The sequence below is a fragment of the Eumetopias jubatus genome, unplaced genomic scaffold (assembly GCF_037043125.1).
Source record: "Eumetopias jubatus isolate StellerSeaLion01/CBP00866 unplaced genomic scaffold, mEumJub1_p1.0 scaffold_7, whole genome shotgun sequence".
Classification (NCBI taxonomy): Eukaryota; Metazoa; Chordata; class Mammalia; order Carnivora; family Otariidae; genus Eumetopias; species Eumetopias jubatus.
Window position 1 is genome coordinate 96,733,213 of NW_028274813.1, and position 24,740 is coordinate 96,757,952.

At 38.9% G+C, this 24,740-nt stretch overlaps 1 protein-coding gene across 6 annotated transcripts in view; it reads right to left on the reverse strand.

The window, feature by feature from the left end:
• Positions 1-24,740, reverse strand: part of NEDD4 (NEDD4 E3 ubiquitin protein ligase) — a 141,334-nt gene that overhangs the window by 8,430 nt on the left and 108,164 nt on the right. For 4 of the 6 annotated variants that reach the window (XM_028100475.2, XM_028100474.2, XM_028100471.2 and 1 more), the window contains 14 exons: positions 23,843-23,945; positions 18,599-18,765; positions 16,602-16,719; positions 16,342-16,509; positions 13,352-13,417; positions 10,486-10,605; positions 8,390-8,590; positions 7,244-7,324; positions 6,757-6,811; positions 6,604-6,662; positions 5,515-5,580; positions 1,832-2,061; positions 926-1,047; positions 762-832 (listed from right to left, as the gene is read on the reverse strand). In XM_028100475.2, coding sequence (XP_027956276.1) covers positions 762-832; positions 926-1,047; positions 1,832-2,061; positions 5,515-5,580; positions 6,604-6,662; positions 6,757-6,811; positions 7,244-7,324; positions 8,390-8,590; positions 10,486-10,605; positions 13,352-13,417; positions 16,342-16,509; positions 16,602-16,719; positions 18,599-18,765; positions 23,843-23,945 — 1,627 coding nt within the window. The remainder of the gene's footprint in view (positions 1-761; positions 833-925; positions 1,048-1,831; positions 2,062-5,514; positions 5,581-6,603; positions 6,663-6,756; positions 6,812-7,243; positions 7,325-8,389; positions 8,591-10,485; positions 10,606-13,351; positions 13,418-16,341; positions 16,510-16,601; positions 16,720-18,598; positions 18,766-23,842; positions 23,946-24,740) is intronic. The other 2 variants (XM_028100472.2, XM_028100473.2) reach the window with 2 other exon arrangements.

Genomic DNA, 24,740 nt, shown 5'->3' on the forward strand with positions numbered 1-24,740 from the left:
CTTTTCTGGTACGGCCTGTGGAGACGGGGTGTTAAATGTATAAGTAGCTATGTATGAGCAGGTTGTTATTTATACCTGGCCCCAGTTAAAGAAAAATCTCAGATTAAATGTAGAACCTTAATTAACCAACTCAAATAACTGTGAAATCTTATGATTCACAAAGAATTATACGGTCCACATAGATAATGTCACAGGAAAGGAATAAAAAATATACTTGGTTCCCAGGAAGAGAGCTTGGAATCCATGTGTACACACAGCACATGAGGCTTTTCAGTTCACACAGAAAAGCTACCATCAGGGATTTAATCCTTAGGTTTCCATTTCTTTGTAGTGGCCTAACCACAAGGCCTTGCCTTTGGACTGTCATTTTGAAAACATATCCACTCATCATAAAAGATCACAATTCAAATGTTGATAGTACATTGGAGTAATTAGGGAGAAGGGCATTCTTTGAAGTGCATCAAAAAAGATGGATTGATGGACACATGGGTGGACTGACAGATGGGTAGGTAATAAAGTAAGTATAGGGAAAAAAAACCAAGTACAGAATCTTGGTGGTGGATACATATATGTCCACTATAACATTTTAAAAATTTTATTATGTATTAGGAAATTTTCATATTAGAATATTGGGGAAAACGTTCATTTGTATTTTGGAACATTATAATCTATTAATTTCTTCATCATCAAATTCCAACTTGAAAATATCCAGTTGCTTCTTAAATTATATGTTCTGTACATTATAAGTGAAAAAGACATACCACTGATTCCATATCATGAAGTGTTATTGGTTTGTGTAGCATCATCTTGTAAAATGGGCGGATGAAAAAACCTTTCAAAAAAATAAAATGTATTGAAAATGATTACCAAGTGAAAGAAATAAGATCATTATACTTTAAAAAAATGTTTTATGCTTAATACTAACCATCCAACAGTTTGCCATGATAAACTGCCATTCCAGCTACCCGGCCAATAAACTTGAAGTAAGAGAGGTGATCCTCATTACACAATCCGGAGTTTGGATTTATCTGTAGGGTATAATTATCCCTGTAAAGACAAACACATTTAAATGTTCTTCTCCACATTTCATATAAAAATTTTAATATAACAGAATAATAAATTAGCTCCCGCTTTTTGGAGTTTTTACTTCTATTAGAACCACATGAGACCACTGGATTTAATGGTTTTAAAAAGAGTCATTTCTGTGCTCGCTTCGGCAGCACATATACTAAAAAGAGTCATTTCTGTCAAAAGGTGGAAACAACCCAAGTGTTCAACAGATGAACGGATATGCAAAATGGGGTGTCCTTTTACACAATGGGGTATTACTCAGCCTCAAAACAGGAGAAAATTCTGACATATGCTATGCCATGGATGAACCTTGAGGACATTATGCTAAGGAAATAAGTCATTTACAGAAGGAAAAGCCCTGTAGGATTCTACTGATATGAGGTACCTAGCGTGGTCAGATTCACAGAGACAGAAGGTAGAATGGCGACCACCAGGGAAGAAAGCAGTTAGTGTTTCATGGGCTTCAACAGTTTCAGTTGATGGTGAAAGAGTTCTGGAAATGGACGGTGGGGACAATGGCACAACAATGTGAATGTACTGAACACCGCTGAACCGCACACTTAAAATGGCTAAAATGGTAAGTTTTGTGTTATGTGTATTTTACTACCATTTTTTTTAAAAGTTATTTCTGAAACAACATTAGTGACTGTCTCCTTTTCTGGCACGTTGTTAACACAGTTTCCTTGCATCATACAACTCTTTGTTACTTTCAGAACAGTGACTTTTTTTTTCTGTATACAGTCATTGTAAAAGTACTTACGTAGCAGAATATTCAAACAACCCATAATAAGGGTTAAACATTTCCTTTGAGATCAGGAAGAACCATTCTCTGGCAACTCCTCCATAATCCAACCCCTTTTCACCGTCAAACTCAATCCACAGCCGAGCCTTGAGGAAATCTGCTCTCTTGACGCCCATAATTCTCCTGTAAGAGTCCTCAAGGACAGTTGCACGACGAAGTTTCATTTCAAATTTGTTTGGAATGTCATTCTGAAAACCCAGAGAAGAGAGACTTGTGGTTTAAATCAATTCAACACAATGGCAAATTTATTTCTTGTAAAGTTATTTAAACCATTGTGCTCTACCCTGTGCCCAAGACCCTTTCTTGGGGAAAATGTGACTAGGGATGTTGTCTAGTATTTCCTCTATGGTATAAAAGAATTCATGCCTTTTCTCTAATCACATAATAATACAGACTTCTGATTTTTATACTAGAAGAAGCAGTTCTCAGGAGTGGCAATAATGTTCACATGAAGGCACTTCATGAACGGTCCATTCCATATTAAGTTCCAGTGAAGGCCATCCCACCGCCTACAGCCCAGCCAACGCCTGCTCTTTCTTGGCTGCCTGTTGGTTCTGGGGTTTTCCCGACCTCCACCTTTCCTCCTTGGAGCCCACCCTGCTGCATTCATTAATAGGCACTAACATTTACAGACTGTACCAGGCAACTATTCCCAGCATTTTAATGGGTTAACTCATTTACTCCTCATAACAACGCAAGGAAGAAGAGACAAATATAATCTCCATTTTATGGGTGAAGAAACCGAAGACAAAAGTCAAGAAAGCCTGAGCTCTTGAGTCTCTGCTGTCTTGCTGATTTTTCTGTACATCCTCTGCTTATGTGACAAATGCAGATAACTAGGCTTCTAGACAGACCTCATTGTAAATTTTATAAAAAGATGTCTGAATATTTTATTCTTAAGTGCTTTGTGTGCAATGTTCAAGTGGAAACCAGTAAGAGAAAATTCTGTCACTTCAAAAGAAGAAGGGAGGGTTACTTCTAAGAAAAAAAAAAACAATTTCACTCTTAATATATTTAGGGAAAAGGGGAAGCCCTACAGAAACAGAATAATATAAGCAGTTTTTATAAAGCAATATAAGCAGTTTTCTCTGCTGCTTATGCAATTAAAAATAAAGGCAAGATCGGAGAAAACCAATCTTAGACACTAGGTATCTTGTGCAGCCAAGCATTTACTGGGGCCTGCTCTGGGCCAGGCCCCATGCTAGGTAGCTATAGTAATGGGAATGGGAAGAAAAGGGAATAAAAATGTGGTATAAGATGTGATTCCTCCCTCAAGGAGTTTATAATCCAGTGTGTGTAAGAGAAACAAATGTAAATGTTACTAATCCTGAGATTTACAAGAGTAAGAAAATTGCTAATAATAAAGATATAAACAAATGTTCTGTGGGGCCTAAAAGATTGAGCTATTAATTGCAAATGAGGTGATCCAGGAGGCTTTAAGAACAAGTCCTGACTTGAGGGAGAGGGAGGGAAGGACCAAGGAGCAGCTAAGGGAAGAACCTGTTGGGGGGTGGGGGGGGTATGTGTGGCTACTGTATGTAACAGCAAGAGGCTGCAGGAGGGAGGGAGAAAGGGTTGTTGCAGTGACAGGAGAAGGCAGAACAAGTGGTCTGGGGCCAGAGTGGAGGGAGCGTGGATGCCAACTGGGAAGAGCTGCTGAGCTGAGCAGCAGGGTCAGGTTGTTCCTGGAGACTGACTAACGGGTGGCTTTAAGGAGAGACAAGAGGAATCTGGTCAGTTAAAGACCCTGTGAGAGAGGGATGGCGATGGAGGAGAGAGAGGGCAGGAGGAGCGACTTCCATGTTTGGGCTGAGTAGTGGACCAGGGTGTGGATTCTGGGGGCCGGAGCCTCGTGTTCAGATCCCAGCGCCCCCCTGACATGTCTTTTCTAAGGCTTCATTTCCTCACCTGTAAATTGGGGACAACAATAATAGGCACCCCATGGAGCTGTTTTAGAACGTCAGGGGATAATGCATTTCGTGTGCTTCCTCCATGTCTGGCATATGGTGAGCTCAATAATGATTAACCATCCTTACTCCTCACTAGTGAGATGTTATGGATAAGGCAGAGGAAAAGGTTAAAGACAACTCAAGGTTTTGTAGCAATGGTTTTTAAACATTTTTATTTCTGTCTTGGTGTTCTGCTCTTTTGCTGTAATGAGACTAGATATGGATTTTTTAAAATCCTATTAGGGACTTTTTGATAAACTAAGGATGCAGGTTTGTAGCCCCTTCCCCATGCTCTTGAGTCTCTCTCTCTGGAGCAACTCCATGTTTCTTAACCTTTCTTTCATGTTTTTATCTCTTTATATAACTTTCTTGCATTCTGGGTAAATATCTCTCTTAATCATCAATATATGTCATTTTGGTCAAGAACATGGACTCTCGAGCTAGACCACTTGTCTGGCTTTGCCACTAATAACCCTGGGACTCGATCACATTAATTAATCTCTCTGTGCCTCAGTATCCTTACCTACAAAAGTGACAATGACAGTTCCTTCCTTAGACTGCTAATATAGAGATTACATGAATACATATAACTTGCTAAGAAGAATGTCTGGTTTGCCGTGAGAGCTCAGTAACTATTACTGCCTTCATTGTGGCTTCTGTGTGTTATGACCTGCTTATGAAGGCTTTGTTCCATATCTCCTGCTGCCAGAAAGACATCAACAATTAGATATGATAGCATGTTTGTAAGCGTTGAGAATGGCAAATGGGGAAGCTAGTGAGTTCTAGTCCACCAGCATATTTTCATTAAGAGTAAAAATATTTACCAGATCAACAGATCAACAAAGTCTTAAAACCCCAAAGAACTTTAGGAAATAGAAAACCAATTTCCAGAGCAATTTTAACACAAAGCTATTATTGAAGATGAGTTTTAAAAAGTTGCTGATAGTTTAGGCTTTTATTAAGGCACAAAATATTTGCACTAAAAAACTATTACATTTCGTTTTTTGTTAAATGTTGGATGAAAACATTCTGTGGTAACAGACCCACCATCTTGAATCTTTGGAAAAGCAGGCTTCAGGCTTGGAACGCAAGAAAGTGTAACCCAATATAGCCACCTAGTGGTAGTATTCCTAAACTGCAGGGAAAGGGGAAAAGTGGGAGCAAATTAGAAAGGAATTACAAAGTGGTCATCACCAACAGAAGTGAAATAGATGGGCAGATGATGAGTTTAGTTCCAAATATTAAATTTGTGGTGATGGAAGAAAAAAACTATAGTGAACACATCTGATAAGCAGAAGGAGACAAACAAAAGGACCACTGTTTCAATCACAGTTGTATTTTCAAATTAGGCAGAGATAAGTTGTACGAAGCAGTAGAGCATGAATAACTACCGCTGGAAAACAAGAGTCCAAGCAGAAGAGGAATATAGAGAGTCCTCCTACACAATCAGGGATGAGGCTGGGGGACAATCTGAGCTTGCTCGGATTCTACCAAGCCCAAACTGTGGTCTCTAATGATATGTAACATGGAGGAATCAAAAAAAAAAAAAAAAAAAGCCACCTTTCCCTATAAGAAGCTATTCAAAGTTGTTAAAATATAGAATAAATTCTCTATTACTTTTAAAAATGCATTTCCCACACTTTCAGTCTACATAACAATCATTCCTAAGAACTCAATGTAAATATAACTAACCTGCTTCTTCATCTTTCGTCGGAAGAACTCATACTTTCTTTTGTAATCCCTGGAGTAGGGCACTGCCTTGAGTTGAAAATTTTGGAAAAATAAAGAAGGTTTAGGTTGTTTTTATTCTGGAACAATTTTTAAAGTTCCCATCTGGATATTTTATGAACATAAGTTAAAGGCATTAAAAGAGAATACTTGGAAAGAAAAGTTTAATTTGAAGGAAAACAAATACAAAACTTTAAAATTTTTAATTTCTCTGTTTAAAATTAAATTGTATTCAGCAATCCCCATGGCTGTAATTTTCATCATGCAATATTCTTGAAATGCAAAAAGCCAGAAACAGGGAATTTCTTCCAAGGAGAGAAATATTAGAAATGAAAATTTCCATTTCTAAACACACTGTCCAAGTGATTTCTCCATTAAGGGAATAATTTGAAAAATGCACTTTTTCCTTGAACTCTGAGGAATTGCCTTTTTTCCCCATTATTTTAAAATACTAAACATGGAGACTAAAGAGTAATTTAAAAGAACTGGATCTTCAATTTCACTTGTTTTTGTGAATTAGAAAACAAAATCTCAAAAACAAAATATGGAACAAGTAACTGTATAAAGAAGAAAATGATTTTTCCTATCATTATTATATGATAACATTAAGTATTATAATATTTATACTTAAATACGAGTATTTTATACACCAGCATTTACAGTAATTTCCACCAAAAAGTTCAAGCATGCCCCTGGAGTCGACTGGGTGCTGTCTACTTTCTCACCTGATATATTCTTGGCTCCTCTCTGATCTCCTGAGGATTGCCAACATTCTTTTTCAGGCAATGGCAAGTACCAGCCTGAGCCCAGCAGCCCCACTGCCTTGGCATTTGACTATCTGGCTCACTAGTCTCCTAAGGCTATTGCAAGGGTAAGGACAATAAGTTTATACACTCTTTTCAAATTATTAAGACCTGGGGGTGGTGGGAGAGTACAGAATTGCAGATGTGCTGTCCTCTCAAGGTCTGTAGGATTATGCCCTTGACCATTTGCCCTTGACAAGACAGGTGAGAGGCCACTGCCATCAGAGCATATGGATGCAAAGAGACTTACTGGTCCAGTTATTGCTACATTTTGCAACCGAGGATCTTCCCATTGTGTTCTTTTTATATCTGAAGAGGGAGAGAAATAAGGTGTTCTTGAGTCTCCTGCACAAAATTCAATATTACAAAAAAATAATGTAATGAAAAATCACATTGCACCTACTGTGATTTATGTAGAAGATTCTTCCATCTGTATGAGTTCTTTCTTCCCATCCTGGCTATAATGAAGAATGTATTTCAATTATTTTTGGAAAGGGTTTGAGATGTATACAGGGTAGAAAAATGGCATTTGGTTATACAGTTAATTTCCATATTCCATTCTTAGTAGAAGGCATTACACTTTATTTTATTTTTTAAGATTTTATTTATTTGACAGAGAGAGACACAGCGAGAGGGAACACAAGCAGGGGGAGTGGGAGAGGGAGAAGCAGGCTTCCCGCTGAGCAGGGAGCCCAATGTGGGGCTCAATTCCAGGACCCCGGGATCATGACCTGAGCCGAAGGCAGACACTTAACGACTGAGCCACCCAGGCGCCCCGGCATTACACTTTAATAATAACATTACTTATAGTTGTTGAAGAACTACTGTATTCCAAAATAAAAAATGTTTGAGAGAGCCAAGTTAGATTGCTAGCAAGTCTATAAACTTACAGGTAAAGGTCCCAGATCATTGGAAGAATCAAGTGATGTCTTTCCTCTAAGATGAGCTGGAATTTTCAGTCTTGGATCTTCCTTTTTTTGGTAGAGTAAATAAAGAAAACAACAACACACACACAAATTTTAAAATCAAGAAAGTCAATCTGTTACTATGTTTTTCTAACATCAATTGATATTTAAAATATTCTCTTTTAAAGTCTACTTTTATTCCATTTGCTTCATCTGTGAAATAATAGTTTCTCTGTCTAAAACCCATCATTCCCAGGCTACAAGATTCAGTCCGCAGATCTCAGAGTAGGATCAGTTTTAACTCATCATCTGTTTCATAGAAGCCATTCAGAGAATTTTGCCCCACTCTTCAGGGATTGCGTCTCTACCTAGGGGCTATTCTCTCCATAAAAACTGCTGAATGAATGGACATGAAACTAGACCATGTGTTATTTCTGAGGGCTTGAGCATGCTTTTTGGCACTTATCTGTAAAGGTGTTGATGTATTAATATTTTTTAAAGCTAGGGAGGTAAACTCAAAAAGTTTACTAAAGTCAATTCAAATTGTTGAAAAAAAGAACAAAATTCAATTTGTTTGGATTCACTTACATATATTGTTTTAATATTATTTAGTTAAGTAGTTTATTAAGCTATTTTAGTTTTATTAAGGTACTTTGGTCTTTTAAGTAAATAAATTAATCAAAATCTAGTCATCTGTTGCTGATTTTCAGTAATTTTTCTATTAGTGGTGAACCAACTGCTAAACAGCTTTAAGGCTTATCTTAAAATAAAAATACTATTCTACCTAGCCTCCCCCAAGGTTTTCTGGGTATTAAATGAGATATGGATTCAAAAGTACCTTGGAACTACAAAGCAACATATAAAAGGATTATTACAAATACCTTCCTAAACTTTTATGTCTAGCGAGTTAAAAACGAAATAGGAAGTAAATGTATTTCCAGGACAATCCCTAAAAATATTAAAAATAGGCGTGTTTCTTGAGTAGAAATAATACTGTTAAGAATTCAGCATCTCTTTAAATGAATACGAGGAAATGTAGGTTATATTAATGTACATTTAAGGGTTACAGGGAACTATTTGTAAGAGTTAAGATCATTGTTCTACATTCAAACTGGACAGTATTAAAGTTACCCAGGTAGTGGTTTTGGTGTTGTGGTCAATAAAGAAAGGCCTCCCATTGGGTGCGTGCCGGACTTCCCAGCCTTTAGGAAGGAATCCTTGCTCCGTTTCAGACGGCTGGGTCACCTGCTGTGCTGAATCACTCGTGGGGACGTGTGGTTGAGGGCACGCAGAACTCTGGCCTGACCGCAGCTGACTGGTCTCGGCTGTGGCCTAGCACATGAAGTAAGTCATGTTGTCATGTTTTATAGAGAACACACAAATAGCTGTGGTTAAAAGGTAACTTAACCTGCAAACAGAACATATCCTTATAAATAGACCTAAACATGGCAGACTCATTTTTCTAATAGTGTTTCGTCAAACTTCGTTTTTAAAATAACTTATAATTTCTCAGCTAATTCTTGAGCGGTACGACACTGGCTAACAGTCCAAGTCTGCTGTGGATGTGCGTGATGGAGGCAACGAGGTCAGAGGGACCGTGCCCCAGCAGCAAGGTCACCACGGTGCCAGTTCAAAGAGGCTGTCTCTGCTTGCCCCAAAGACACACAGAGTGAGTGCGCAATTCCCCACACATAGAAGTGGCTGCCAATGCTGGGCAAAAAAAAAAATGCATGGCAAATATCCATTGCAGAATTGGATCACTGAAATGTAATATATTCATTTGATGAAATATTAGGCAGTGGTTAAAAGAAACACACCAGATCCATACATAAGACAACATGGAGAGGATTTAAAAACACTGTTGAACAAAAAAGATTTAGAATTATATGACATCTTTGCAAAATTTGAAACACAGGAACATAAACACTACTTTGCATCATTTTAGCTCTCTCTGTAAGTATATAAAAGAGCCTGGAAGAACTGTGTGAGGCCACTGCAAGAAGATGGAAGTCTGCAGCTCAGAAGAGGGCCCTTACCAGGACCCAAAATGCTGCCCTCTGAGCTCGGCCTCCCTGCCTCCAGAGCTGTGAGAAATGTTTCTGTTGTTTAAGCCCTCCCCCTCCCCCAAAAAAATGACTGGAAGAATGCCCAACAGACTTAAGACGGTGCTTCTCTCTGGGTAGTAGGACCAAGCGCTTGGCTAAAAGGAATTTAGTTTTATCTGTACAATTTTACTTTTTATTTTTTTTAAATTGTATGCCACTGCCTTTATACTATTATAGCAACTGGCTATGTTTTGTTTTGTTTTGTTTTTAAGGTTTTATTTATTTATTTGAGAGGGAATGAGAGAGAGAGAGAGCATGAGAGGGGGGAGGGTCAGAGGGAGAAGCAGATTCCCTGCTGAGCAGGGAGCCCAATGTGGACTCGATCCCAGGACTCCAGGATCATGACCTGAGCCAAAGGCAGTCGCTTAACCAACTGAGCCACCCAGGTGCCCACAATTTTATTTTTTAAATATTTTTTAAAGAGAGAGAGAGAGAGCATGAGTGGAGGGAGGGGCAGAGGGAGAAGCAGATTCCCCCTGAGTGGGGAGCCCGATGGGGGGAGCTCAATCCCAGGACCCTGAGATCATGACCTGAGCCAAAGTAGACACTTATCTGACTGAGTCACCCAGGCGCTCCTTTATTTTTAAAAATAAAATGCCTAGAAACAAATACGGTAATTTGTTAATGGTGGTAAATTCTGGGTGTTAAGAAGGTGGATATTTGCTGTATTGTTCTCTATACTTTTCAGTGTTAAAAAATTTCTCAGTCAGAGAAACAGTGATAAAATAAATTAAACATTTTCCTAAACATGAGGAAATGTCACAAAAGCCACTCGCTGTTGCCAAGGACAAAGTGTCATCGTGGCAAATTTCTTTAACAGATCCTAATCACTAAGATTATCTTTTAGAGAAATAATGATCTTAACCATTCAAATAACATTATTACCCAATGGACCAGATCATTTGCTCTATTTTATTCCCAGCTGGACTTGTTTTACATGATAGCAAGTGGTAATCATATATGTGAGAGAGCCATAGGAAATGGGAGCACCAAGGTCAGCAGACAATTAGAACATGGCTAGCAGCAACCAGTATATACCACAGAATGATGTACTACCTTCCGCAGGAGTATGATGGCGTAAATTATGTAAGAAAACAAGTTAACAGGTAGATTGCATGGTACCTGTACCATGGGCTTTGTCCAGGTGGTAGTTCTGGAATTGTGATCTACATAATATGATCTTCCTCTTTCATCTTGTTTTTCTTCCCAACCTGGGGGTAATCCAGATGAAGTAGGCAAAAGCTACAGTGAAGAATAATAGGAAAACTGAGTATGAATATGAAACAAACCTTTTAAAAGGACCACCTACCTCCCTTTTTCACTGCCCTCTCTCTTTAAAATGAATGGACTTTTAAATCATAATTTGAGGTGTATGAAATGAAGTGTACCACATTCTACTTAAGAAAAACCAGAACAGACCATAATGATGAGAGCGATACCAACATTAATAAAACATGACAGTAGTAACAACCACACACTAAATGTTTTAACATAGATCATGTCATTTAACCTCCACACAAATCTTAAGGAGATAATTGCTATTACCAGCCAGTTTTTATTTACAAGGAAACTGAAGCTTAGAAAACTGGGGTAATTGCCTAACAGATACATTGCTAATATGGAGCTGAGATCTGAGCCAGGTAGTCTAACTACAGAATTTATCACCCATATGCGCTGAGTCAGAAGTTACCACTGCCATCTTCCTGTAAGGGCCAGGAAGCTGCTACTTTTGAGTTTATTACTAATGAACAAAGAGGTCTGGTTGTTCCCAGGTTTACTTAAAGTAGTCCAGGTTTGGTCTTCCTTTTGTCTTTTGAACCAGATTAGACTCCTCAAGGTTTGGCCTGTTTCCCCAGTGTGTCTTATACATATAAACTATCGCCGCTGGTCTGCTTACAGCTACACTGTCCCTAGACACACCGGGGTAGAGGTATGTTGCTCACAGATATGATGAGCTGTTGATCTACAAAATAATGAAATTTAAGTTGCCTGGCTTTACAAACGTCCAACAGCTGGTGAGTAGATAAACGAAATAGAGCAGATACATCTACACAACAGAATGTCACGAACTACTGAGACGTGCACCAGCATGGTCAAAACTTGAAAACATCATATGGGAGTGAAATGGGCCAGATACATCAAACTACAACACTGTATGGTTCCACTTATGTGAAACTTCTAGAAAAGGCAGCGCTGTAGGTACAGAAGGAGGATGAGTGGTTACGTGGGGCTGAAAGTAGATGCTGGGATTGAAGAAACTTTCTGGGGTGATGAAGGGTTCTTAGACTTGATTATGGTAATATTTGCACAACTGTACAAATTTACTAAAATTCATGTATTTGTACAAAATGAAGGGATTTTATGGTATGTAAATTATACCTCAAGAAAACTTTTTTAAAAATCAATTCAATGTATTGAGAAGAAAAAGGTATGGAAGTAGCTTTTCTAGTACATATAAAAACTAAAGTGCGTGTATGTACAGATGAATATAAATCATCTCTAGATTCTGCTGCTCATCTGGTGAGCGTCTTGGATGAATGCCTGTCAGTCGGTCAGAAATGAGACATTTTCCTTGTAGGAGGACATTACAAAGCACAGTGGGAGAAAACCAGGGGTCTCTGCTTAAGCAGGCTCCAGCCTAACGGAGGAGGACAGGCAAGTGGCAATAGCGGGAGAAAGGATGGTGAGGGCCGTGTTTCTGTAGCATTTCCTCTGTTGTAGACGGTCAACACTGACTGGGCCAATGGCACAAGTGAGTTGCCCCCCCTCCTTCGTCAGCACAGGATTGTGTCCCTATCTTGGTGCAGTGCCACCTCTTTAGATGGATAAGCCACTCTTAGTTCAAGGAATTCTGAGCCTCTGCATCCCTATGCTGGAATTTTCATAAAAGCAAAAACAATCCCCACTTTTCAAAATTAATGCATAGACTGCCATTCAAAATTACAAATGGCGGAAAAAGGTGAGGAGGTATTCTACATGTGGAAATGGCATGCACGCAGAGCCAGAGGAGGGAGAGAGTCAGGAAAGGGGGCAGCCTGTTTGGAAGAAAAAGGAGGGACGGGGTGAAGGCAGCAGGAGGTTCCCATGGGCGGATGAGGAGGACGGTAGGCTGAAGGGGCTGGGAGCCTGGAAGTAAGACACAAGTGGGGGTTGCGTCAAGGAGAGATAAACTCAAAGTAATGAGAGTTGAGTAAGGAAGAGGGGGGTGGAAGACCAAAAGGGAGTCAAGAGTCCAGGCATGAGGCTGTTAAGGTCTAAGCCGCAGTCAAGGCTGCGGCTGGAAATCCTACTGAGAAGGAGGCAGAAGGCCTCAGTGGATGTGGAGTCTGATGGGAAGAGAGCAGAACTCCATGCAGCCTGGCCACTGAGCTTGCCAACACCAACCCACCCCTGCCCAAGTGACGGATGTGCCACTTCACGTATGGGGCAGACACTGCAGCTCGATGCCAGGGGCCAGCGTCCAGAGCAGAGGCAGCTGGACGACACAGTCTCGACCCGAAGGCTGCCTGCAGACCGCCTCCAGCCAGCCCGGGGCCTCAGCGCACAAGCCCACATGTCGCCCCCAGTCGCCGGGGCAGGGGCCTTGCTTTCTTAGCACGGGAGAGGCGGTCTCCCCCGCCCACCTACCTCATTTCCCCCTGTCCTGAACCTCATCTCCAAGAACCGAGATTCTGTGCTCGATTGGCTCATTGCTAAGCAGTCCAATGTTCATACTCAGTGCTCCAAAAAAAAAAAAAAAAAAAAAAGTTCTTGGGGAGCCTGAGGGGCTCAGTTGGTTAAGCAACTGCCTTCGGCTCAGGTCATGATCCTGGAGTCCCAGGATCGAGTCCCGCATTGGGCTCCCTGCTCAGCAGGGAGTCTGCTTCTCCCTCCGACCCTCCCCCCTCTCATGCTCTATCTTATTCTCTCTCTCAAATAAACAAAATCTTTAAAAAAAACTTCTTGAGTTTCCTATTTTTACTGACAATGAGGGGAGAGGATAACTCACCACAGGAAGTGTAGGCTGTTCCTCAAAAGTATAGGCTTGTAAGCTGCCTCTTCTGCTGGAATGATTCTTATTTTAAAAAAAAGAGTGATAATAGGTTTAGGTTTTTGATCTGTGTCTGAGTGGCAGATAAGGTACGGGGGGGGCGGGTGGGTGTGATGGGGTAGAAGGGAGAGCCACTGCGGAGTGGCACTCAGCTGCTCTCCACACCCCTGTGGGCCAGCGCCTTCCACCCTGTGGCTCACTCTTCGGCCCTGGCTCCTAGGTGGCCTCCCAGACACTTTTTCTTGAATGTCTAACGAAGACCCCTCATTGTGCTCCACACTCATTCGCTTTTCCCCTGTCCACAACCACTCAATCCTGTTCCTTGTTTCGGGGGGCAGGGCTGGAGTCCAGCAGCGGCTGCCCTCAGGTATCAGTTCGTCCCCAGACTCCCCTCCCGTCCCTTACAGGCAAGGCAGTCACCAGATCTTATTGTTTCTTTCCCAGCTCTCAACTATATTCTCCTTGCACTTCAGTTCAAGTTGGGTTTTTTCTTTTTTTTTTTTTTTTAATTTCAAGTTTTCATCATTTGTTGCCTTGCCTGTCACGGCAGCAACCCCCTCACAGATCTCCCTGCTTCAAGTCCAATTTCCTTAAAGCCGCCCTCCATGCTGCGCACTGTGGCCAGAGCACACCCCACAGTGCAGACCCCGTCACATCGTTCTCGAGCGCAGAGCCCTTCTGTGACCTCTCACGGTCACCGGCATGAAATCCATAGCCCAGAACGTAGCAAGCTCCCAGACCGGGCTGCTCCTCATAGCTCCAGCCCTGCCCACCGCAACACCTACCCTCTGGACATTCTAGATGACTCGTCCCCCCAGGAGCTCCCTATTCTTTCTTTCCCTGTGCTTTTATATGCAGGCTTTTGTCACTATCCGAATTTTTTGATGTTATTAAATAACAAAACCAAAAACTTGTAAGACACATAAAATTAAGTCAAAATATCTACTGTAGGGCGCCTGGGTGGCTCAGTTGGTTAAGCGACTGCCTTCGGCTCAGGTCATGATCCTGGAGTCCCGGGATCGAGTCCCACATCGGGCTCCCTGCTCTGCGGGAAGCCTGCTTCTCCCTCTCCCACTCGCCCTGCTTGTGTTCCCTCTCTTGCTGTCTCTCTCTCTCTCTCTCTGTCAAAATAAGTAAATAAGATCTTTAAAAAAAAAAAAGAAAATATTTAGGACAATATATGCCAAACCATTAATAGCAATTGAGGGAGCATATGTTAGACGGAAGACGGAAGACTGAATTTTTGTTTTATATACTTCAATACTGTTTGAACTTTTAAGCATGACCATATAATACCTTAAAAATAATAAATTATTTTTTAAATTAATATGCACATGGTATGAAATTCAAAAGGTACAGGGGCACCTGGGTGGCTCAGTTGGTTAAGCATCTGCCTTCGGCCCAGGTCTCAGGGTCCTGGGATCCAGCCTCACGTCGGGCTCCCTTCTTGGTGGGGAGCTTGCTTCTCCCTCTCCCTCTGTCTGACACTCCCCTTGCTTGTGCTCTCTTTCTCTTTCTCTCTCACAAATAAATAAATAAAATCTTAAAAAGAAACACAAAAAAAGCAAAAAAAAAAAACCAAAAAAGCAAAAAAAAACCCCCAAACTCACTTCATTCTTTTCATAGCTGCATAGTATTTCATTGAATGCCATCTACCTCCCTGTTTAGTCTAAGTACATCAGCTCCTATTCACACGTGTGTGCTGGTGACAGGTGTGGTATAATTGAGGAGGAGAAAAGTAGCCCCAGACATGCAGGACTTGCTTGGCTCTCATCAGTCGGATCAACACAAAAGCAAGACCACTTTGTAATCATGCCTGAACACAGACAAAATGTGAACACTGTCCAGCCACAAAATACCAAAGGTCTCTCCATCCTGGCAAATCTGAGTGACTACTGCTTTTTTACGAATTACAGCTTTAGCCTCACTATACATAAGATTTGAGACATTCAATCACAGAATCATTCCTTTTTTTTTTTCTTTTAAGTGGGTCCACACCCAGCATGGAGCCCAATATGGGGCCTGAACTCACAACCCAGAGATCAAGACCTGAGATCAACAGTCAGACGCTTAACTAACTGAGCCATCCAGGCACCCCACACTCTTGCTTCCTCACAGCATCCAGTGCAAAGTCCTGCTTCCTTAAACGATCCTCAAAATCGCCTAACATGAACCCAAATCCTCCAAGTCTTTTCTAACATACTCTTTTTTTTTTTTTAAAGATTTTATTTATTTATTTGACAGAGAAAGAGACAGCAAGAGAGGGAACACAAGCAGGGGGAGTGGAAGAGAGAGAAGCAGGCTTCCCGCCGAGCAGGGATCCCAATGTGGGGCTCGATCCCAGGACCCGGGGATCATAACCTGAGCCGAAGGCAGACGCTTTAAAGACTGAGCCACCCAGGCGCCCCTTCTAACATACTCTTACTGAGACACTCAGGGTGTGTGTTCTCCTTGCTGAAATGAGTAATAAACCCAACATGTTTAATTACAGGTATGTTCCTGGGGGGGTCTTTGGCTGGGAGGCACTGGTTTATGTAATGGCTATTTAGACTCCAATGACCCTTTGGGTTATCCATGACTCTGCTCCATACTATTAGTGGAGATATTTGAAAAAATGACCATACCATAAAGTCCTAAAGTCCCTAACACACTATTATATGCCATTTAAGACATAGTTTTTCTTATCACAAGAAAAAAATGTGTAGCTATGTGAGATAATAGATGTTAGCTAGACTTCGTGTGGTAGTAATTTTGCTATTATATATATATATATATGTATATCACATCATTACGTCATATACCTTAAACTAATCCAGTGTTGTCTGTCAATTACATCTCAATAAAACCAGGGATAAAAGACAAAATTTTATGTAAATGTTGGATACCCAATGGAATAATATATATAATATAAAATCCTGAAGCTACAACAAAATCTAAGAGCATCTTACCGAGCTGGATACTGGCTGGCCAGTGGCTGAATTTCTACAAATTGTGAATCTGGCATTCAATTCTTCTGCAAGATGAGTCTGAACATCCAAGTTACTTGATGCTGGAGGTGATGGGAAGGCCTGATTGCTATACATGGTGGCTTCATCTTCTCTTATAATTTCCCAGTTCTAAAACAAACAGAATAATCTTAAGCCACACATACTTTAATCTTATTGCTGTAACATGTGTCTATGGACAAGAACAAGAAAATTCTTTCTACCTCGGAAGACTCTCGATTATCCACACTTTCTGTCTCCTCAGATATCTGCCGCCTGGTGGTAAATGCACGCTGTGCTTGCAGTTGCATGTTACCATTCTCAGCATCTGTTAGGTTGTCCCTGGATTAGAAATAGAAAAACCATCACTCATGTCTGAAGATAGTTAAAATGATAGTCAAAGATGCTATGATCATTTAAAAAAAATACCTTAGATTAGAATTCACTGGTTTGGGCCAAACCCTATTTCAACACACACAGATGAAGTCATGGGCACATTGGTATCTTCAGAGTACCTTGTGCAATTAAGGTTTTGGGAAAATGTATAACACGTCTGACTTTGATATTTTAGTTCATCACCGTGCCTAGGGCAATGTTTGACATATAAGAGCACTCAAAAATATTTGTTGAATAAATGGATTTCTGGGAGTTTTGTAAATAATTTCATTATATTATTATTTTGCCATGTTATGATATGCATAAAATCTAAAGTAGCTCTAGAGAGATTATAAAAAAGAAGCTTTAGGAGTTAGTTACATATACAGCTTCAAGAACCAGACATTAATGTTTTCCAGAATTGATCTTAAGCCAAGAGTAGAGTTCCCCATGCACGAATGCAGAGGGCAAAATGAAGTATCATGTAAGAATCACTGTAATTAAAAACTTAATAGATCCCAGATTAAATAGTATCTGTTTTTGATCATTAACAGAAATAGGCCTGGTCTGAAAAAAGATAATAGTAAAAACATGTCTGAGTTTAGGAACATTATAGTAAATCAGCCTGAACACCATTACCCTATTTATTCCATTATTCTAGCTATTTGCATTTAGTATAATAAATCAGACCTTCAGATCAAGAATTTTATACAAATATTTAATAACAAAATTAATTTATCTAATGCCATATAAGCCCAGGGTAGTCGGAAGATCAATTCTTACTGTACTATTGCTGAAAAAAACATAATTTTGACAGATGGTTCTAAGAGAATGCTTCAGATTATTTTCTCCTAAATACCTGATTTAGGCTAGCTGAAAGTGATGTCAACCGTAGTGAAAGAAATGTGATTCTGCTCAAGTCAGGCTTGCTATAATACTGAGGTCTGCAGTAGGACAATTTTGTAGAATTTCATAGTGTCTTCAGTTTTACGATTTGTACAGGTCCCTAAGAGATTGATGCTTTTGTGCCACGAAGAACCAGGATCACTGATTTGCTTTGGAAGGATTTAAGAACAGAAAATATCTATGAAAGTGCTTGGACTGTATCAGACACAAAATACCAAAGCCAAAAATTAGAAATTAATGGACAAATACAAAAAATTTTAAGTCTCTGTCAAAAAGTAGAAGACTAAAGAAAGCCTTCATAAGGCCATAAGGGAGGAGAAATGGAAGGGCATTTGATAATAAATGTGAGTAATGGGACATTTGTAAATGTATATTTAGAAATACAGTCTGATGATAATCAAAGAAAAATGTCACTGAGAAGACATAAATTAGAATACCTTAAAGGTCATTCTTTCTATCCTTGATCTGTGTGCATTGAAAATTGTGTATGCACTGACAAGATTGGCAAATGAGTGTTTAACAAAAGACCCTTGTTATTCAGTCCTTTATGTTTTATAAGTAATTTATATTTAAAAATAGTGTACTGTAGAAATTAACATTTTATTATATTTTAGTAACAAGCTACAAAAAATTTCCAAGATTTTCTAAACCAGTCTAAAGAAAAAAACCCATCCTTTGTGGCTACAAAATAATTTAAAATAAAGAAGCAATTAGAAGGGTGGTATTTGTGGCTCCAATAATTTTGAATATTATCAAATCATTTAAAAAAAGAAACAGTTAAGATGGCATTTTTAAAGCCCTGGATCATAAAAATCCTCCTCACATTTTTACAGCTTATGGATCCCTATACTACTATGAACCCATTTGAGACACAACTTCAAAATGAAAATTAGTGGTCAAAATGTATTCATACACAAATGTAAAAGCCACCAGCACATACTGAGGGGTTGGTCTTTTCCACTGTGTTCTTCTAGATTCATGGTTTACATAGTAGGTCCTTCCAAGAATATCCTGCCTCTCTTCCCATCCTGGAGGTAGAGGAGAAGGTTCTTGCTGCTGCTGCAAATGGCAAGCAGCATCTGGTTGGTCCAAAACAACCCAGCCAGGCTGAAAAACAGAGTGGTAACAATTAAGTTTATGCTTAACTTTTTTAACCTTATAAATTATGCTGAAGGAAATTTAAAAAGAGATTAGCATATCCAGTTCCAGAAATTATGCAAGGAAAAATTTGCAGTGTCAACTTTTAAGACCATAATATGAACATTTTATGATAATGAAGACTTTTTTTCTGCAAAATGATAACATGTAAATTTTGCTTGAAACTTTTAACATTTTTCAAAAAGTTTTAAAACACACTTAATAGGAAAAAAAGGACAGAAAAAAATTTAATTTTTTTAAAGATTTTATTCTTTAGTAGTCTCTATACCCAATATGGGGCTTGAACTTACAACCCCAAGATCAAGAGTTGCATGCTCCGTCTACTGAGCCAGCCAGGTGCCCCAGGACAGAAAAAATTTTAAATAAACAAACAATGATGGGCAGCACTGAGAAACACAGTTTAAACTCCTGTAACCTTAGTCTATTCTCTAAATTACAAGCAAATGAATGGACAAGAATATTGTCTTATTGGGCATTGTCTTTCCCATAGAGAAAGGAGCTTGTTATGGTAGAAATCAGTAACTAAGTGAGACCTGAAAAAAAATCACTAGATGAAGCCCAAATATGTGTAGGCTTGACAGGGAAAGGCAAAGAATTTAGAAATAATTGCTACAATGAACTCTCTAGCAACTGAAAAGCCATTATGATTCTCACATCTGACTTTTCTCTTTCTGGATTATGGAAAGGCATTTTGGTCAGGTCATAAAGTAGCCGAAGAAATAAAATTTCATTTGTTTTGTTTGTTTTATTTAAGTGCCAGGAAAGCACTGGAAATTTCCTCTGGTACTAGTGAGGGGCATATGTACATGAAGCCTAAACTAGGGTAGTTAGGTTAAGGAATTACTTGGAAGGGTAGCAAGAGTTAATGGCATGTTTTTACATAAGAAACTTCCTAACAGAAAAGGCCTACTAAATACCAATACTAAATGCCAATAAATAAATAAAAGGTCCTACTAAATACCAATATGGCTAGTGAAGCAGAAATAAATGAGTGAAGAAAACTTAAAAATTCTCCTAAAGAGACATAATAAGAGACCTGAATGAATGAAAAGACGTAATATGATCTTGGTTAGGAAGACTCAGTCTCACAAAGGTGTCAATATTCCCCAAGTTAATATATAAAGTGTCCAAGATTCTGATAAAACTACATTACAGGTTTTTTTTTTTTTTTTAAAGTAGGCTCCACACTGGGCATGGAGCCCAACATGGGGCTTGAACTCACAACCTTGAGATCAAGATCTGGGCTGAGATCAAGAGTCAGGACACTTAACCTACTGAGCCACCTGGCACCCCTACTTTACATATTTTTATAAATAATGGGACAAGGCAATTCTCAAGTTCAAACAGACACACAAACAAGTAAGAATAACCAGCACAGTTCTAAAAACAGAAGAATGAGTGATTAACCGTACTGAATAAAATATATTATACACTACAACAATTAAAGCTGTGCAGCATTGAGGTACACACAGCTCAACAGAATGAATCAGAAAGTCCAGAAGGACTCAAATTTATAGGACTTTAGGATATGATAAAGACAGTTCAAATTTGTGGGAAAATAGGAAAAAAAATATGTGGGCTGCTACCTCATACCTTCTACCAGGATGTTACAGATTGAACAATGTTTAAATGCTACAAAGTAAAACCAACATGTATTACAACAAAACTTGAAATTTAAAGAATATGTTCTAAGACTGGGGAAGCCTTTAAGTATGAAAGAGAAGATTCACAAATTTGATTACAAAACCCCCAAATTTGTACATGGCAAAAACTACCAAATCAAAGTGGAAAAAAAATGACAAACTGGGAAACGTATTTGGTACCATAATAACAGGCAAAAAAATAATGTCCTTAATATATACAGTCTTTCTTTCGAGGCACTGGGTGGGGATCTAGCACTGAAGGACGGTTGTGTGCCAGGCCAGCTGATGGCTTAGAAGGTGGAAGGGAATTTTTTTATGTTGGAAGGCTGACTCTGAAAAGAAAGGGAGGAGAGCTGAGAAGGAAAGGAATGTTTTCTGGCAGCCTGGAGAAAAGGAAAGGGGTTTCTGCAGCAAGGGTGATCTCTCTGGCTGGTCTGGTGGGAGGGTTATTGGTTATAGACTGAGACAGGACAGAAGGTGAGGAGGGCAGAGGGGGCAGCGAGAGAGGAAGACAGAAAGAATTCTGGAGAAAGGGATCTGGATGGGAAGTAAATTCACTCCCTTTCTTTCTTAGTCTTATTTTTTTTCCTTTTTACCTCTTCTATGGAACCGACATCTCTTTAATTTTGCTTTCTTTTATTGCTCTATTTCTCTCCTTTTCCTTTGTCCTCTTTCTCTCTCCAACTATATTTACCTTCCTTCTCTTTCTCCTTTCCATTCCTTTAAATGATCATAATGTAGGATCTACAGACTTAAAAATTAGTCTTGTATATATTATATCAAATTTTATTTCTCTGGTCTCCATTTTAAAAGTAAGTGAATTGAATTTTTGTATTTCACTCTCTTGAAAAACGGTTAAGTTTTTAAAAATATGGTCATTGATTATTTTTCTGTAGATTAATAAAATTTATTAATAAGAGGGTCCTCACTACTGCTGTAAAGGATTGTAAAAATGTTTAGAGCTAGGAAAATGGTACCACAAGATTATTTCTTTAAAATCTTAAAGATTTCTCTCTTAAAGGTCTCCTTGGTGAATTTATGTTATCTGAGTAAACTTGAGAAGGTAAAGGCCTAATTTTTAAAAACCTGGTTCAAGTTCTAGGAAGTACAGTTGTACATTTGAATATTGTTTAGAAAAACTGAGTTTTCATTTTTTTTGTATAGAATGCCTCCTTATGAAACATATATCAGCTAATATTCTTCACAAAATAATTTTCTAAGTATCAATGAATGTTATTTAATTACTAACTTGAAAGCTAGTATGCAATTGCCAACAATTTAATGGAGTCAAAGAGGATCAGAAAGAAAGTATTCAGAGCTACAACACACATTAATGTTAGTCTTGCAAAATATATACAACTAAATCTAAAGTTGCAAAGGGTACAAAAATCAAATGTTAAATACTAATCTGTTATAGCCAGACTTTGATATACTAAGGAATACAGGTTGCCTAAGTGTGAGCCCCTTTTGAAAATGACAACTGTTTTCTTTAAATAGAATTTTATATATTCAGTTACAAATTAGATGTCAAAGACAAGATTTCTCTGGTCATTAGCTACACAGAAGATAAATAAGCATAGATTCATGTGTTTAAATTCCTAGGGCCTTTCATAAATAAACTCCTACATGCTTACATCTACTGAAATTATAAGGTGCATTCTGAGGGAATTCAAACATTGAGACCTGAGACCACAAAATGAAGCAAAGCAACTCTACCCACAGGAACTGAACTGTGAATAAGGTACCTATGATATGTGTGTGTGGGCAAAACTTGGAGCAGGTTCCTAAATAATGAAATGCTGCTAAATTTTTTTTTAGTTACTAAATAAAGAATTTTCTTTATGGCAGGCATCCTTCATCTCAAACAGAATTCCATTATGCAAGATACCCTGTGCGCCAAAATGCCAGGCAGAGAGACTTTGACCCAATAAATACCTAAAATTTTAAAAAAAGTGATTATTATATGATAAATCAGAGAAAAACTAAAAAAGAAAAGGTAATCAAATAAGCAAATATACACTTAAGAGAGGATGCCATGTTTTTCGATTGCCAAACTAAGGGCTAACTATATTCTGTGATTTAAAGAAAAAAGTTCTTTCCTTCTATTATTACAGATTTCCCCATAAACTAAACTCTTCTTAGTGCATATAAGAAATTCCCAGAGGGGCACCTGGGTGGCTCATTCAGTTAAATGTCTGACTCTTGATCTTAGCTCAGGTCTTGATCTCAGGTTTGAGTTCAAGCTCTGTGTTGGAGCCTACTCAAAAAATTCCCAGAAAGCTCTGTTGCAAAAGCATGCCTTGTTCTCGAGCTTTCTTTCTCGAGTATGTGGGTATGTGAGGTACTGTCCAGTGCTGGGGGAGGTCCCTCACCTTTACAGTTCTTCTGGAGGCTTAACCAGACCCTCAGCCAAAGAGGCATGACTGTTGAGGAAGGCACACACAAGAAAACTCTTCAAAGCAAATTGATGCCAATACACTGTGTGCTTTCAGTAATGTTGCTTCAGTGGGAATGTCAAGAGGCAGGTGTTTTAGGGTCCCCTTTTCAAATCACAAATTTTTCTGCTGGAAGAAACCCTAGAGGTCATCTGGTACAATCCTGTCATTCTACAAATGAAGAGCCTGAGGTTCGGAGACCTTCAACAATTCACACAGTCTCTTAGCTCACTCGTAGCAGAGCTTGGGACAAGAATTCCAGCCTCCAAATCCCCATCCAATTCTATTCCAAATACATGCTCTCTGCCTCTTCTTCACTTACCCTCGATGTACGTAGCTCTGCCCAAATACTTGACTTGGGCTTCTTCTTATCCTGTCATCCATGAAAATTGTTAAATTCTATTTGCCCCAGATAATTATGGCCTCTTCCTAGATCACTTGACTTCTTTCCCTCTCTCATTCCCTCCTTTCCTCTGAGCCCTCCCATCCTCACCCCAACCATGAGAGGAAAAGTAACAAGAATTACATTTCATAAAAGAGTTCCTAATTAGTAGAGTCTTCTCGAAATTTCCATATATTTAACTTACAAATAGTAAATTGTATTCTTACTTTAATGGAGGGGAGTAGGACATGGTTTTAGAAAACTCTAAAAAAACAGAAAGAGTTAATGACTTAATTACAATAAATGCTTTCATTTATAAACATTGTATTCTCTATTTACTAACCTTTAAGAATGCCATCAATAATGGCTATTCATTCTACAGAAATGTCCTTAGAAGGAAGAAATGTTTAATGAATGCTTGGGTAAAATAAACAAATGCCCATGTAAATAATTTTTATTGCACACACTAACTTCATTGAATAAACTTATTTTTTTCTTCAAAGTACAGTAAAATAAGAAATGAGATATTTTCTTTTCAGTTGAACCAAATATTTATAAGATCTCACCTCTAATTCCTCAGCCTGTTCTGTGTTATCTTCTTCTGAGCCACTGGTTTTAGGTAAATAAGTCATTTTTAATCTCAGATAACCTTTAACTCTTGATTTGTGACTGTAGAAAAGAAAATAATTATTCGCAAAACTTTGAGAAGAAAAGCATTCATTTAACAAGAATTTACTGAATACCTACTAGCTACTAGAGGAGACCCAAAGACAAGCTCTAGGACAGAAGATATCTAGGCAAGGGAGTGAGTGGAGGACAAAATGTAACAAACATAAAAGTTATGAAATAAATAAGATAGTAAGGAAGTGTGAGTGACAGATCAGGGAGAAGGTGAGCGAGCAGCTGCATTTGAGTGGGCGCCAGCAGACTGGGGAGGATTTTGATCTGTGGCAATGAAGGGAAAAGCACGTAAGTGGAGAAAAGTAAAAAATGAGCAAACGGATGGGAAAGCTGGGGATCAATGAAAGGAATGGCAACCGTCTGGCTTGGCTGGCCTACAGGATACATGGAGGAGGTAGGGATGATCCAGAGGATGCAGTCCATGTGAAACAAGAGAACTTTCGATTTTACTTTGCACACACTGTGAAGCCAGAGAATTCGGGGGATAAGGAGAGGCATCCTCAGAGATATGCTTTGGGGATACTAATCTAGTCAGACTGTAGAGGAGGACAGGAAAGTGGAGAGCAAGGCCTGCTAACTGTTGGAGACCTACTGTCTTTTTTTGACAGCTGTTTGAATCTACCATACATTAATTCATCTACTCTATTTTCATAATGTATCCTGTATTACCTCTTCGAATAACGAGTTGTCCAAGCTAAAAGCTGCTGTACATTGTGTTAATACCTAAAAAAAATTCAATCTGTGTATGGCCCCCAACAATTCTAGCATCCTACTTACTTAAGA